Here is a 15,496-nt window from a genome sequence, read left to right on the forward strand (position 1 = left end):
GCAAAACGACTGCCCAGAACTCCTCAAAATGTCAAGGTCATCAAAAACAAAAATGCCATAGCCAAAGGAACCTGAGAAGACACAATGGCTTATCATAATGTGGTGTCCTGGATGAGATCTCAGAAATAAAAACAGACATTAGGTAGAAAATAAGGAAATCTGAAATAAATATGGGCTTTAATAATGTGTCAATACTGGTTTGTTAACTGTGAAAAGGGTAATATAATATATAATTATATTATATATTAATATATAATTATATAAAACTATATGTAATAAAAATACAGAAAATTTAATATAAAAGGTTACTTATCAGGAAAATGGGCATGAGTGTATATGGGAACTCTGTACTATATTTGGAGTTTTTCTGTAAATCTAAAACTGTTCTAAAAAGCAGTTTTGCGCTATTTTTTTTTTTGCTATTAAAATATCATGGCAATCTTGCTCCCTTCATATATTCAAGCCTCCAAGGCTAAGAAATATATCAATGAATTAACTAAAGGAATCTTCAGTTAAAAATAAGATGAAGGGAAATAACTCACAATGAGATGGGGGTGAGGGGGTAGGCAGAATACTTTATGCAGCTTTCCCTTTTAAAACTGTTCTACTCAAGTGTTTGAACTGTTCAACTCAGATGTTCACAGGAATATGTTGTTTTAAATCACTAAATCTGAAAGAGTTTTAATACCTCTCGTACTTACGCCAATAAAAAGGAACCAGGAAAAGTATCCATTTCAAAGGAAAGAGGAAGTGGCTGTTCAGTTCATTATGCAAAATCTTGTGCTCCCAAAAAACAGAGAAGTGAACCAAACAGAAGATAAAATATTAGAGGAAAATTGATGACAAAAATTACTTTGACAGGTTTAGAAAAAAGCTGAAAATTCTTAGTACGTATTTTCTGTTTTCTTGCTCGCTGAAAAACAAATAGAATCAAAATATTAAGGTGCAGATGTTTCTAAAGATATGGAATCACACAATAGAAACACAGCTTCAAACAGAGACACTCTTTAATGAAAATCAACTCCCCTCCAAATCCATTTCAGAAAATTGTTTCCTGTTTAGTATAAAAGAAAGCATCTTTTGTAGATCATTAAACAGAATGAACTGGAAACTTGTGAAAACATTGTTGGTTTTATTTAAAAATAATAAAACTATTATTTATCAAACATTTAACATGGTAGGCATTGTCCAAAATATTTAACTTCAGTTATCTCATTTAACCACCAAAACCATCCCAGGAAGTATACATTTCATTTCTATTTTACAAAAAAGAAACCAACTCTGTGAGAGTTTAATCAATACATCTAGTAAGCATAAGTGCTGGTACTACAACCTAGCAACAATGCTTCAGACTGATACCCACTTTGTAACACTGCCTCCTAGTCATGGGTTACTTAGCCTACAGAAGCTTTGCTTCAATCCAAAGAGGATATAAATTTGTAGATATTTATGCACACACATAAATGTATAAAGCAAACATTAACAGACCTAAGGGGAGAAAAAAAGAGCAACACAAAAATAGTAGAGGACTCCAACACCACACTTTTATCAACGGGTAGATTATCCAAGCCAAAAATCAAAAAGGAAACATTGGCCTTAAATGACATATTAGACCAATAGGTCAATATCCCTGCTTAAGATAGATGTCAAAATCCTCAACAAAATATTGACAAACTGAATTTAGCAATACATTAAAAGGATCATAAGTCATGATCAAGTAGAATTTATTTCTAGGATGTAAGGGTGATTCAACAAACACAAATTAATAGGTATTTCTATACCACATTAACAAAATAAATGATAAATGGTAACAAAATAATATGATTGCCAAAAATCATATGATCAACTTAACAGATGAAGAAAAATCCCTTGACAAAACTCAGCATCTATTCATGATAAAGAACACTCAACAAATTGGGTATATGGAGAACACTCTTCACAATAAAGGCATACTTCAACACAATATATGACAAGCCTATAGCTCTTCCCACACTCAAGGTTAAAAAGTTGAAAGCCAAAAGTATTTTCGCTAAAATCAGGAACAAGACAAGGATATCTAGCCTTTCCACCTTTATTCAACTTAGTACCAGAAGTCTAAACCAGAGCAAATAAACAAGGAAAGAAATGAGGCATCCAAATAAGAAAGGAAAAAAGAAAACTATCATATTTGCAGATAACATATTATATATAAAAAATCCTAAGTAGTCCACCAAAAAAACTGGTGGAACTAGTAAATTTAGTAAATTTGCAGGATAGAAAATCAATACACAAAAATCTGTTGCATTTCTATATACTAATAATGAACTATCAGAAAGAGAGATTAAGAAAACAATCTCATTTTCCACTGCATTTACTAATGAATAAAGATGCTATCTTTATATGCTTATTTGCCATCTCTATAGCTTTTTGGTGGAATGTCTGCTGAAACATTTTGAATATTTTTTAAATCGGGGGCGGGGTTTACTGTTAAGTTTGAAGAGTTCTTTATATAAACCAGGTACAAATCCTTTAACAATTATTTGCAAATATTTTCTCTCAATCTGTGATATGTGTTTTCATTCTCTTAAGATATTCTAGAGAAAATGTTTTTAATTTCATTAAGTTCCAATTTATTGTATTCTGTTTTATTTTACAACCGAGCTTTTGTTGTTATATCTAAAAACTGTTTTCTAACAAACAACCCCAATCAAAAAATGGGCAGAAGATTAAACAGACATTTCTCCAGAGAGGACACACGGATCACCGATAGTTACATGAAAAGACGCTCATATCACTAATTATTAGAGAAATGCAAATCAAAACTATAATGAGGTGCCACTGCACACCAGCCAGAATGGCCATCATTTAAAAAGTCTACAAATAACAAACACTGGAGAGTGTAGAGAAAGGAGAACCCTTCCTCACTGTTGGTGGGAATGTAAATTGGTGCAGCCACTATGGAAAACAGTATGGAGATTCCTCAAAAAACTAAAAATAGGTTTGCCCTGCGTGCATGCTAAGTCACTTCAGTCATGTACAGCTCTTTGTGACCCCACAGGCTGTAGCCCGCCAGGCTCCTCTGTCCATGGGATTCTCCAGGCAAGAATACTGTGGTGGGTTGCCATGTCCTCCTCCAGGGGATCTTTCTGACCCAGGGATGGAACCTGAATCTCTTTATGTCTCCTGCATTGGCAGGCAGGTTCTTTACCACTAGCACTACCCAGGAAGCCCAGAGCTGCCATATGATCTGGCAATCCCACTTTGGGCATATATTCAGATGAAACTATGATTCAAAAAGACACATGCATTCCTATATTCATAGCGTCACTATTTACAATAGCCAAAACATAGAAAAAACCTAAATATCATTCATTGACAGGTGAATGAAATAAAGAAGATGAGGTATCCTCACAGTTATATCCTATATGGTCTGAAGAAGAATCAAGAGAACAAAGCACATCGATTCATAAAACTAGGGGTTATTCATAAAACTAGTGGGTTATGCCAGGTTATCTCTGCATGAGCATGAGGAGAATAGCAACCAGCAAAGGACAAAACACATTCACAGAACAGAGGCTTTGTTTCCCCCTCACTGTGCTTAGAAGTCATACAAGCCCCTTAAAAATGGGAGAAAGTTCCAGAGAAAAGAAAGGGGGCAAAATATTGAATCCTCTGAGTGTAAATTCAAGCTGAGAGAAAACACTGAGAAGGCCAAGTGTAATTTGAGTTGCCAACAATTCTCTCTCTAACACAAGGGAAAAAGAACCCTGGAGATATTAGATCAATTACAGAAAATCAGGAAGATGCATGCCTACCATACCATTCTTTAGGGTCATCAGTTCAGTTCAGTTCAGTTGCTCAGTCGTGTCCAACTCTTTGCGACCCCATGAACCGCAGCACGCTAGGCCTCCCTGTCCATCACCAACTCCCGGAGTCCACCCAAATCCATGTCCATTGAGTCGGTGATGCCATCCAACCATCCCATACTCTGTCACCCCCTTCTCCTCCTGCCCTCGATCTTTCCCAGTGTCAGCGTCTTTCTAACAAGTCAGCTCTTCACACCAGGTAGCCAAAGTGTTGAAACTTCAGCTTCAGCCTCAATCCTTCAAATGAAGATTCAGGGTTCATTTCCTTTAGGATTGACTGGATTGATTTTGTTGTCCAAGGGACTCTTAAGAGTCTCCTCCAATACCACAATTCAAAAGCATCAGTTCTTCAGTGCTCAAGCTTCTTTATGGTCTAGCTCTCGCATCCATATGTGACTACTGAAAAAACCATAGCTTTGACTATTCACGGACCTTTATCACCAAAATGTTGTCTCTTCTTTTTAATACACTGTCTAAGTTGGTCATAGCTTTTCTTCCAAGGAGCAAACATCTTTTAATTTGTGGCTGCAGTCACCATCCACAATGATTTTGGAGCCCAAGAAAATGAAATCTGCCACTGTTTCCACTTTTTCCCCATCTATTTGCCAAGAAGTGATGGGACTAAATGCAATAATCTTAGTGCTTGGAACGTTGAATTTTAAGCCAGGCTTTTTACTCTCCTCTTTCACCTTCATCAAAAAGCTCTTTAGTTCCTCTTTGCTTTCTTCCATTAAAGTAGTATCATCTGCACATCTAAGGTTGCTGATAGTTCTCCTGGCAATATTGATTCTACCTTGTACTTCATCCAGCCCTGTATTTCGCATGATGTGTTCTGCATATAAATTAAATAAACAGGGTGATGATACTTGACATACTCCTTTCCCAATTTTGAACCAGTCTGTTATTCCATGTCCAGTTCTAACTGTTGCTTCCTGACCTGCATACAGGTTTCTCAGGAGGCAGGTAAGGTCTTGGTATTCCCATCTCTTTAAGAATTTTCTGCAGTTTGCTATGATCCACATAGTCAAAGGCTTTAGTGTAGTCAGTGCAGCAGAAATAGATCATTTTGGAATTCCTTTGGTTATTCTATGATCCAGCAGATTTTGGCAATTTGATCTCTGGTCCCTCTGCCTTTTCTAAATCCAGCTTGTATATCTGGAAATTCTTGGTTCCCATATTGTTGAAGCCTATCTTGAAGGATTTTGAGCATTACCTTGCTAGCATGTGAAATGAGTGCAACTATACAGCAGTTTGAACATTCTTTGGCATTGCCCTTCTTTGGGATTGGAATGATTGAAATGGGATTGAAACTGATCTTTTCCAGTCCTGTGACCACTGCTGAGTTTTCCAAATTTGCTGACGTATTGAGTGCGACACTTTCACAGCAATATCTTATAAGATTAGAAAGAGCTCAGCTGGAATTCCATCACCTCCGCTAGCTTTGTTAGTAGTAATGGTTCCTAAGGTCCACTTGACTTCACATTCCAGGAGTCTGTCTCTAGGTAAATGACCACACCATCAAGGTTATCCAGGTCATTAAGACCTTCTTTGTACAGCTCTCTGTGTATTCTTGCCACGTCTTCTTCATCTCTTCTGCTTCTATTAGGTTCTTGCTGTCCTTTACTGGGCCTATCTTTGCAGGAAGTTTTCCCTTGGTATCTCTAATTTTCTTGACAAGATCTCTAATCTTTCTTATTCTATTGTTTTCCTCCATTCCATTGCATTCTTCACTTAAGGAGGCTTTCTACCGCTCCTTGCTATTCTTTGGAACTCTGCATTCAGATGGGTATATCTTTCCTTTTCGCCTTTGCCTTTAGCTTCTCTTCTTTTCTCAGCTATTTATAAGACCTCCTTACACAACCACTTTGCTGCCTTGCATTTTTTTCCCTAGGGATGGTTTTAGTCACCACCTACTGTACAATGGTACAAACCTCCATCCATAGTTCTTCAGGTACTCTGTCTACCAGATCTAGTCCCTTGAATCTATCCATCACCTCCACTGTACCTCCACTGTATAATCATAAAGGATTTAATTGAGGTTTTCTTATATCTAAAATAAATGTTTTTTCCACTGGACAGCATATAATTGAGTCTTATTTTTTTATACCCATTCAGTCACTCTCTCTCTTTTGATTGGAGAGTTTAATCCATTTATATTTAAAGTTATTATTTGATAAGGAATGATTTAATGTTGTCATTTTATTCTTTGTTTTCTATTAATCTTTTTTGTTCTTTTATCTGTCTTCCTCCCTGGTTGCCTTCCATGTCATATTTTGTTGATTTTTTGGTATTTTACATATATTAATTCCTTTCTGGGTTTTTTTTTGTGTGTGTGTGTGTGTAACTTCTATAGCTATATTTTTTTGTGGTTAACTTGGGGCTTACATAAAATATCACTGTTAAAGTATACAATGTTAAGCTGATAACAGCTTAAGTGCAATTGCATACAAAAACTCTATATTGTAACTTCTCTTCAGCTCACATTTTATGTTGTTGTTGTTACAACTTAGATATCAATTTTTACTGTGTAGGTTTTTTAGTTTTAGTTACTTATAGTTCTTTCATCTTTTACTCTGATGCATGCATGCTAAGTTGCTTCAGTTGTGTCCGACTCTTTGTGACCCTATGGACCATAGTCTGCCAGGCTCCTCTGTCCATAAGATTCTCCAGGCAAGAATACTGGATTGGATTACCATGCCTTCCTCCAGGAGACTGACTTTGATTCTAAAATTAAAAGTGTTCACCATATGAACACCCACTGTATGAATACCCAACATATGAATACCACATGTTCACCCACTATATTTAAAGTAATAATGTATTCTAGTTTTGCTATAGATGAGTTTACATTTATGTGTTTTTGTATGAAATATGTATGTATATTTCATACTTTTTTATACTATCATGTTGTTCTTTAGCATTCTTTCAACTTGAAAAACTCCCATTAGCACTGCTTATAAGGCAGTTGTAGCGGTGATAAATTCCTTCAGCTCTTGTTTGTTGTTTGGTGATGTCTTTGTATCCTCTTTATTTTTTTCAAAGACACTTTTGCCAAGTATGGCATTCTTAGTTGATAAGTTTTTTCTTTCAGCATTTTGACATCACCCCACTCTCTCTAGACTTGCAAGATTTCTGCCGAAATATCAACTCACAGTTCTATGGTGGTTCTTTTGTATGTGACATGTTGTTTGCTCTTACCACTTTCAAATTTTCTTGTCTTTGACTTTGCACAGTTTTAATGAATCTTCATTCTGGATTTAACTGGTGTCACTGGGCCATATTCAGATCTGGAGATCTGAAGAACAGAAGCCAGTAGGCTATGTCTCCTATGTCATTTGGTGAAGGGGTGGGATATTTCAGGCTTTATGAATGATACTGCTATGTATAATATAGGGTTCCATTCTCTGCCATTGTGTTGAGCTGAGGTTGGATCAAATTGCTGAGATTTTGCTGCTGCCTCTGAAGGCAGATCTGTTCCCTAGATGTTGAATGAGGGTTAGGCTGGCCTGCCAGGGCTATTATATTGCCAGTGTAAGTGAACTGAACAGCCCACAAGTTCTCTGATTGTGGAATGTGTTGTGAGTTGGCCTACAAATATCTGAAGTTGTCACTCTGGGTGAATCAGTCACATGTGACTTGCTCAAGAGTAGATGCTGAAGCATCTTACTGGTTCTCTGTTGAGTTTTTTCATTCTCTGTCACTTTTCAAGAGAGAGAAAATTATTTTTGAGGCTTTTTTCCCTGCTTTTGTCTATGCCTAATGGTGATTCTGTATTAAAGACCTCTCTAGCACATAATTTGGGATAAATATGAGCTATGGCACCCTGCTGCCATTCCTCAAGTCTGAAGATCTCTAGACAGTATGTCTTTTGCTTTTTAGCTTTCAGAGGTATTTTTTGTCTTCCATTTAATTATATCCAGAGTATTTAGTTGTATTTAGAGAAAATAAGCAGAAAAAAGTGGGCCCTTACCACTTTGTTCCGAAAGTAAAATTGGTTACAGGTATTAAACAGTGTTCTACATTAAAATGTAATCAAGTGTAAATACCTTTTCAGTAACACTCCAAGGAACAATAAAAGTCAAGTTGATCAGTATTTACTATATAAAGAATTTAGTTAGGCTTTACAGGAGATACTAACATTTATGAAAGACATAGATAATACTCTTGAGTACTACTAATATGACAAGTCTAGTGAGGAGAGTAATGTAGGAAAGATAAAAGAAAACTAAACATTTTGTTGTAGGGAGGTAATGGTAGGTACTATAGAACAGATTTTAAAATAACAGGAGACTATTTCTGAGTTATTGTGCTGTTGCTTTTATATGTATCTTAGGTAATTGAGTAATTTATGGCTTGAAGCTGAAAAAAACAGGTATTACTAGTTATATCAATTTAACATATGTAAATTAGGATAATCCCAGCAATCCAGGACTTATGATCACCTTATCCTTAAGATTTTTTTCTTTGAACTATTTATTGTGGAAATGTTTACACACATACATATATTTAGAGAACAGTATAATGAATCCTTAATTGCCCATCATCCAAGTTCAATAACTATAGATCTATGGCCAGTTTTCAGTCTTATATACTCCCCCAATGCCTCTCTACCTTATAAATATTTAAAAACAAATTCTGTGCAGTTTCTGGAGTTATTCCTTGATCAAAACAGTATTCACTTTTGTTGTATGCATTTCCTTTTCTCACTTTCAGGCCCTTTTCTAACCATCCCCATCCATATGTTATATTTTGTTTTACTTTCAGTTCCAGTGTTCTAATGGTTCCACTCTGCCAGAAGACAAAGACTTAATGATTACTTCTGCACAATAATGAGTTCAGAATAAGGAGCCAGACCAACTGTGACTCCCAGCCCTGCCTGCCTTCCTCTCTGAACCAATAATGGTAGCTTCATAATGACTGTGATCAAATCTCTGTTGTACATGAGGATCATACCCTTGCTACACTGGCTTGGAGTGTTTCTGTTTTTTACAGGACACACTCAGGCTGAGAACCTTCAATACCACAGTTCCCCAGAAGTGGTAATTCCCTTGAAGATAACTGGCACTGGCAAAGGCATGAAGCCTCCAGGTTGGCTCTCTTACAGCCTGCATTTAGGGGGTCAGAGACACGTTTTCCACATGAAGGTCAAGAAACATTTGCTGTCCAGACACCTCCCAGTGTTCACCTACTCAGAAGAGGGTGCTCTTCTGAACGACCAATCTTTTGTCCAGAACGACTGCTACTATCATGGTTATGTGGAGGGGGACCCAGAATCCCTTGTTGCCCTCAGCACCTGTCTTGGTGGCTTTCGAGGATTATTACAGATAAATAATGTTGTTTATGAAATTAAGCCTATGATTTTTTCTACCAAATTTGAACACCTGGTGTATAAAATGGAGAGTGAAGAGACCCAGTTACCAACCATGAAATCTGGTTTTATGCAAGAGGAACCTGTAGAGCAATTTGAGTTTCAAGAGACTGGTAATTCTACTCTGAAACAAAGTCATTATGAAGGCTGGTGGATCCATTCATTCTTTATTGAGATGGTAGTGGTGGTGGACTATACTCTATATAATTATTTTAAAAAGAATGTCTCAAAGGTGAAGGAGGATTTATTTGCTATTGTAAATATAGTGGATTCCATTTATCAGGTAATGGGTATGAAGGTGTTACTAATTGGTTTGGAGTTCTGGACTCAAAGAAACCTTGTTGAAGTGGATGCTGTACAGAGAGCTCTGAGAGATTTTTGCATCTGGAAGGCTAATAACATTGATGCTCGCATAGCACACGATACTACACATCTTTTTATGCATAAGACATTAAGAGGACTAACCGGTATGGGCTTTATCGCAGGAATGTGCAGACCACACTTCAGCTGCGCAGCTGTTACTTTTGCAAACAAAACCTTGGCCATTATTGGAATTGCAGTGGCTCATCATTTAGGTCATAATTTGGGAATGACTCATGATAGTACATTGTGTGTGTGTTCAGCAGGTTACAATAGATGTATAATGCGTCATGACAACCCACCAATAGCCAAGTTTAGCAACTGTAGTTATTCTTATTTTTGGGGATATGGTGTAAAGGAGGCAAAATGTTTGCGGTACACTATACACACAAAGGACATATTTTCAAGGAAGCGCTGTGGAAATGGTGTTGTTGAAGAAGGAGAAGAGTGTGACTGTGGATCTTTACAGCAGTGTTCAAAAGATGCCTGTTGTCTGACAAACTGCAGTCTGAGTTTTGGGTCTGTTTGTGCTTTTGGGCTTTGTTGCAAGGACTGCAAATTCTTACCATCAGGAGAAATGTGTAGAAAGGAGGTCAATGAATGTGACCTTCCAGAGTGGTGCAATGGATCATCCCATATATGCCCAGATGATGTATATGTAGAGAATGGAATTCCCTGTAATGACATTTCCTACTGCTATGAAAAGAGATGTAATGATCGCAATGAACACTGTAGGCAGATTTTTGGCCAAACAGCAAAGAATGCAAACGACAATTGCTACAGACAAATAAACACTCAAGGTGATCGTTTCGGTAATTGTGGAACCAAAGGCCCTACATATCTAAAATGCAATATGTCGGACATCTTCTGTGGAAGAATTCAGTGTGATAATGTGGCAGAAATTCCTCTTCTGACAGAGCATTCTACAATGCATGGAACTCGCTTTAATAATGCCACCTGCTGGGGTACAGACTATCATTTTGGGATGGGCATACCTGATATTGGTGAAGTGAGAGATGGCACAGAGTGTGGCCCAGAACATGTCTGCATCGGAAGGAAGTGTGTCCATATCTCTCACTTGGATAGTAATTGTTCACCTACGTTCTGTAACATGAGGGGGATCTGCAACAATAAACATCACTGCCACTGCAACTATAAGTGGGACCCTCCCAACTGCGTAAAACGAGGTGATGGAGGTAGTGTTGACAGTGGCCCACCCCCTAAGAGAAAGAAAATACCCAAGATTTACTTGGCAATAGCATTATTTATTTCATTGTTAATTTTATTATGTTGTCTTCTGTTGCTTTGTATGAGAAAAAAGCCTAAGAAGAAAAAGGGGGAAAATCAGCCTCAAGAGGAAAATCCAAAGTAAAAAACTGTGAGACAACATGGGAAATAAAAACAATTACTACCAAAAAAATGTATCTGAATAGATATGCATTAAAAAACGTAACTCCTATAATGTTTCTATTTATTCTTCTTTATTTTAAACAATTAGAAATTTTATTTTTCCTGAGATTTATTTCTTTATATCTTCTAGAAAAAGGCATGACACATGGGTGGTTTACCATTTTTAAGTTACTGCTTTTCAGCTCCAAAGCTGCGTCCCATTTTGTATTCTGCATTATAGGAATCACATTTCTGCAGTATCAGCCCTCAGATCTGTGGTAGGGTGAATGCCAGGGACTTGGAAATCTGGGTGATCTGCTTCCTGTATGTCAATCTTATCTCAATAACAGATTTTACACTGGCAATTACACTCAGTTTCAATATCCTTTTAAAAAATTCAATCCAAAATAAAAGAAAAATAAAACAAAACAAAATTCAATCCAGACCAACCTCACTGTGGGTCTAAAACAAGCCAGCAGAGCTGGCTAGGACTGAGCCCCAGGTATCTGATCTTTCTACCAATGTCTCAGATCCTTTGCACTAGCTTAGCAGTACCTGCAGGAAGAGCTTTGAGTCTCATTTTTGAGATCCATGCAGCCAGTCCTACAGTTCTCTAGATTCAAGTATCCCAACCTCTCCTCTCTACTTTTCGGCTCCATGAATGAAATCACCATCTTTAATTGGTATTTTATGGCTATTAACCAGTTACTAGCACAATGCCTCCCTTTACTTGCTGTGTTCCTAAGTAGCTAATTTCTTATATTCAATTCTATCCCCCTAAAATCACTGAGTATTATTCTCTGACTGAATTCTGCTACAGTACTCATCTTGGTACTCTTGAGAAACCTGTATGTAGGTCAGGAGACAACAGTTAGAACTGGACATGGAACAAGAGACTGGTTCCAAATAGGAAAAGGAGTATGTCAAGGCTGGATATTGTCACCCTGCTTGTTTAACTTATATGCAGAGTACATCATGAGAAACGCTGGGCTGGAGGAAGCACCAAGTACATTTCTGAAAATGACATATATTTTGAAACAATCACAGAACTGTGGAGGAAATGAAGATTAGAAGATTTAAAAATTACAAGGAAGAGAAAACAATTTGAATTGTCAGTACTTTTTCCCCTGAAACAGAAATGTTTGTTCCTTGTAACATGATGATTTTGAATATTAATTAACGATCAAGTTTGTCCTACCTGGTTGTAATTCCTCTGTTGAAGAAAAAGAAACCTGAAAAACTCTTGGTGTGTAGAATACACTAGATTGATAAATTAGGGACTAAGGGCATCAAATTCAAAATCAGTTTTTCCCACACCACTTTTGCTGAGTTTAGATTCATTTGCTGGGCAATAGGTTGAAGTCTTTAAGGACAAAGTTATCTATAGTCTATTGTAGTTAGGGAGAAAAGACCTAGTGGAAGGGAGTTTGACTCAAAAACATGTAAGGTCTTCCCTTTAAAACATTTGGCTGATTTTGAAGGAGCTTGAAGTATAAGCTAGAGAATTTAGTTTTGAAGATTTGAGTATTAGAACGTAGTCACCCATTAGTTTTGCAGCTGAGAAAATACAGGCTTATGTGTTCCCAGTAGAAAGTGCAGTAAGGTATACATGTCTTTCCAAAACTACACTTATTTCTGACCAAAGTCAACTCTCTGTTGTATTAAAGTTATATGTCTTTCCAAAACTACACTTATTTCTGACCAAAGTCAATTCTCTGTTGTATTACGTTATCAGTCATTCAGCCTATCTTCCAAACAGAGAAAAGATATAAACTTCTCAAGTTGAAGGTACGTCTACCCTGAACTCCTATGGTTCCTTATATATAGAACATGTGTAAACTGAAGTGAAAGTCGCTCAGTTGTGTCTGCCTCTTTGCAACACTATTGTCCATGGAACTCTCCAGGCAAGAATACTGGAGTGGGTTGCCATGCCCTCCTCCTAGCATACAATAAAGCATCATTACTATATAAAAGGAAGAAATTAAGTTCAATAATAAAGGGAAAACAACAACAAAGAGTAAAAAAGAAGATAGAAGTCAGCTAAAGGATAATCCAAAGAGTGGAAAAGACGATAATGAACAAAAATACCTATGACTACTATTTCAGAGAAACTAGAAGAAAAATGAACAGACCACGTGAAAGAAGGTAGATTCATTTCACCAGAAAATTGGCATCTATGCAGACTTGTTACATACATATTCTAGAGCTCAAAAATAAAATATCTAAATTCAGAAAATCAGTGGACAGTTTGACTCATAGTCTGCATTGTAAAATTACCTAAACTAGTTAACTATAAAAAAAAGTTAGTGAAAAAAAAAAATCAGTGACTAACAACATAGAGAAAAGCATTAAAATACAGAAATGATATGTGAAACATATCAATAAATCTGAAAACATTAAAAAGGAGTATCATTTGAGGAAAAAGAATTGAGGTAATAAAAAACATATAATGAAGGAGAATTTCCCTAAAGTATGAAAACATATTAACCTACTGCTTTAAGAACATCAATGAACTTCAAGCAGAACAGGCACATGGAAATATACACCAAACCATATCATAATAAAACTGTTGAACAAGAGACACTGAGAAATCTTAAGAGCAGCCAGAGATAAAATATCCATATCTTAAAAGAAATGACAATAAAATAGATTATTAATTTCAACAAAAATGACTCAGTGCAGAAAACACTGAAATAACATATTTACTCAGTAAATTGCAGTTGTGTGTGATGCTGTGTTCAGTCATCCAGTCATGTCTGACCCTCTGCGACCCCATGGACTATAGCACACCTAGCTCCTCTGTCCATGAGATTCTCCTTGCAAGAATACTGGAGTGGCTTGCCATTTCCTCCTCCAAGTGATCTTCCTGACCCAGGGATTGAACCTGCGTCTCCTGTGTCTCCTACATTGGCAGGCAGATTCTTTACCACTGAGCCACCTGGGAAGTTACTAAACTAGAATTCTTTTGTTTGTGAATATACTGTTCAATAATGAAGAACAAAACTTTCCTTTGGCAAACAAATCATTTCCAGCAGGCTAGCACTCAAAGAAATACCACTTTTGGGTTTTTTGTTTTTCCAATCAGGAGAAACATGATACCAGAAAGAAACATGAATGTTCAGGAAGGTGCAAATATATTTGTCACAAAAGTTGGGAGGTATGTAAATAGAGATAAAAGGGCTAAGCTTTAGCAGTGCTGGGAAGAGGTAACTTAATGATGTGGATTATACTATATGATGTTGCAGATGCATGTTGCAAATCTAGGATAATCATTCAAACAATAGGATTACACACTTAAGAAATTTATTGAAGTAACAAGAGGCATAATAAATGACATTTGTTTCTACAAATTCAGGTGAGGGGAAACAAGCATAATGCAGACATGTGGAATAAAAAAATATATGACTGGTAGATATAAGATCTGTGTAAAATGGATCACATTAACCAGGTAGAAATGGAGAAGGAAATAGCAACCCACTCCAGTATTCTTGCCTGGGAAATCCCATGGACAGAGGAGACTGGTGGGCTATGGTCCATGGGGTCACAAAGTGTCAGACATGATTTAGCAACTAAACAACAACAATTCTTTTAATAACTGATGACAGACTTAACAGAAGCAGAATATATTAAGAAGAGGTGGCAAGAATACACAGAAGAACTGTACAAAAAAGATCTTCACAACCCAGATAATCACTATGGTGTGATCTCTCACCTAGAGCCAGACATCCTGGAATGTGAAGTCAAGTGGGCCTTAGGAAGCATCACTACGAACAAAGCTAGTGGAGGTGATGGAATTCCAGTTGAGCTATTTCAAATCCTAAAAGATGACGCTGTGAAAGTGCTGCACTCGATATGCCAGCAAATCTGGAAAACTCAGCAGTGGCCACAGGACTGGAAAAGGTCAGTTTTCATTCCCATCCCAGAGAAAGGCAATGCTAAAGAATGCTCAAACTACTGCACAATTGCACTCATCTCACACGCTAGTAAAGTAATGCTCAAAATTCTCCAAGCCAGGCTTCAGCAATACGTGAACTGTGAACTGGACGTGGAACAACAGACTGGTTCCAAATAGGAAAAGAAGTACTTCAAGGCTGTATATTGTCACCCTGCTTATTTTACTTATATGCAGAGTACATCATGAGAAACGCTGGGCTGGAGGAAGCACAAGCTGGAATCAGGATTGCCGGCAGAAATATCAATAACTTCAGATATGCAGATGACACCACCCTTATGGCAGAAAGTGAAGAAGAACTAAAGAACCTCTTGATGAAAGTGAAAGAGGAGAGTGAAAACGTTGGCTTAAAGCTCAACATTCAGGAAACTAAGATCATGGCATCCAGTCCCATCACTTCATAGCAGATAGATTCGGAACAGTGGAAACAGTGGCTAAATTTATTTTTCTGGGCTCCAAAATCACTGCAGATGGTGACTGCAGCCATGAAATTAAAAGACTCTTACTCCTTAGAAGGAAAGTTATGACCAACCTAGACAGCATATTAAAAAGCAGAGACATTACTTTGCCAACAAAATTCCA

The 15,496-nt window shown here is 37.0% G+C and overlaps 1 protein-coding gene across 6 annotated transcripts in view; it reads left to right on the forward strand.

Annotated features, from left to right (window-relative positions):
* The window catches only part of LOC145508076 (disintegrin and metalloproteinase domain-containing protein 29-like), a 48,833-nt gene that overhangs the window by 10,379 nt on the left and 22,958 nt on the right, over window positions 1–15,496 (forward strand). For 3 of the 6 annotated variants that reach the window (XM_081495557.1, XM_081495558.1, XM_081495554.1), the window contains one exon: window positions 8,610–11,032. The exons of 2 other annotated variants lie outside the window; for them this stretch is intronic. In XM_081495557.1, coding sequence (XP_081351683.1) covers window positions 8,759–10,945 — 2,187 coding nt within the window. In that variant the 5' untranslated portion in view covers window positions 8,610–8,758 and the 3' untranslated portion in view covers window positions 10,946–11,032. Of the gene's footprint in view, window positions 1–8,609; window positions 11,033–15,496 lie in introns of those variants that run through there. One more of the 6 variants, XM_081495559.1, reaches the window with a different exon arrangement.

This window comes from Giraffa tippelskirchi, chromosome 1, assembly GCF_054371585.1.
Source record: "Giraffa tippelskirchi isolate mGirTip1 chromosome 1, T2T-mGirTip1v1.2.pri, whole genome shotgun sequence".
Taxonomy (NCBI): Eukaryota; Metazoa; Chordata; class Mammalia; order Artiodactyla; family Giraffidae; genus Giraffa; species Giraffa tippelskirchi.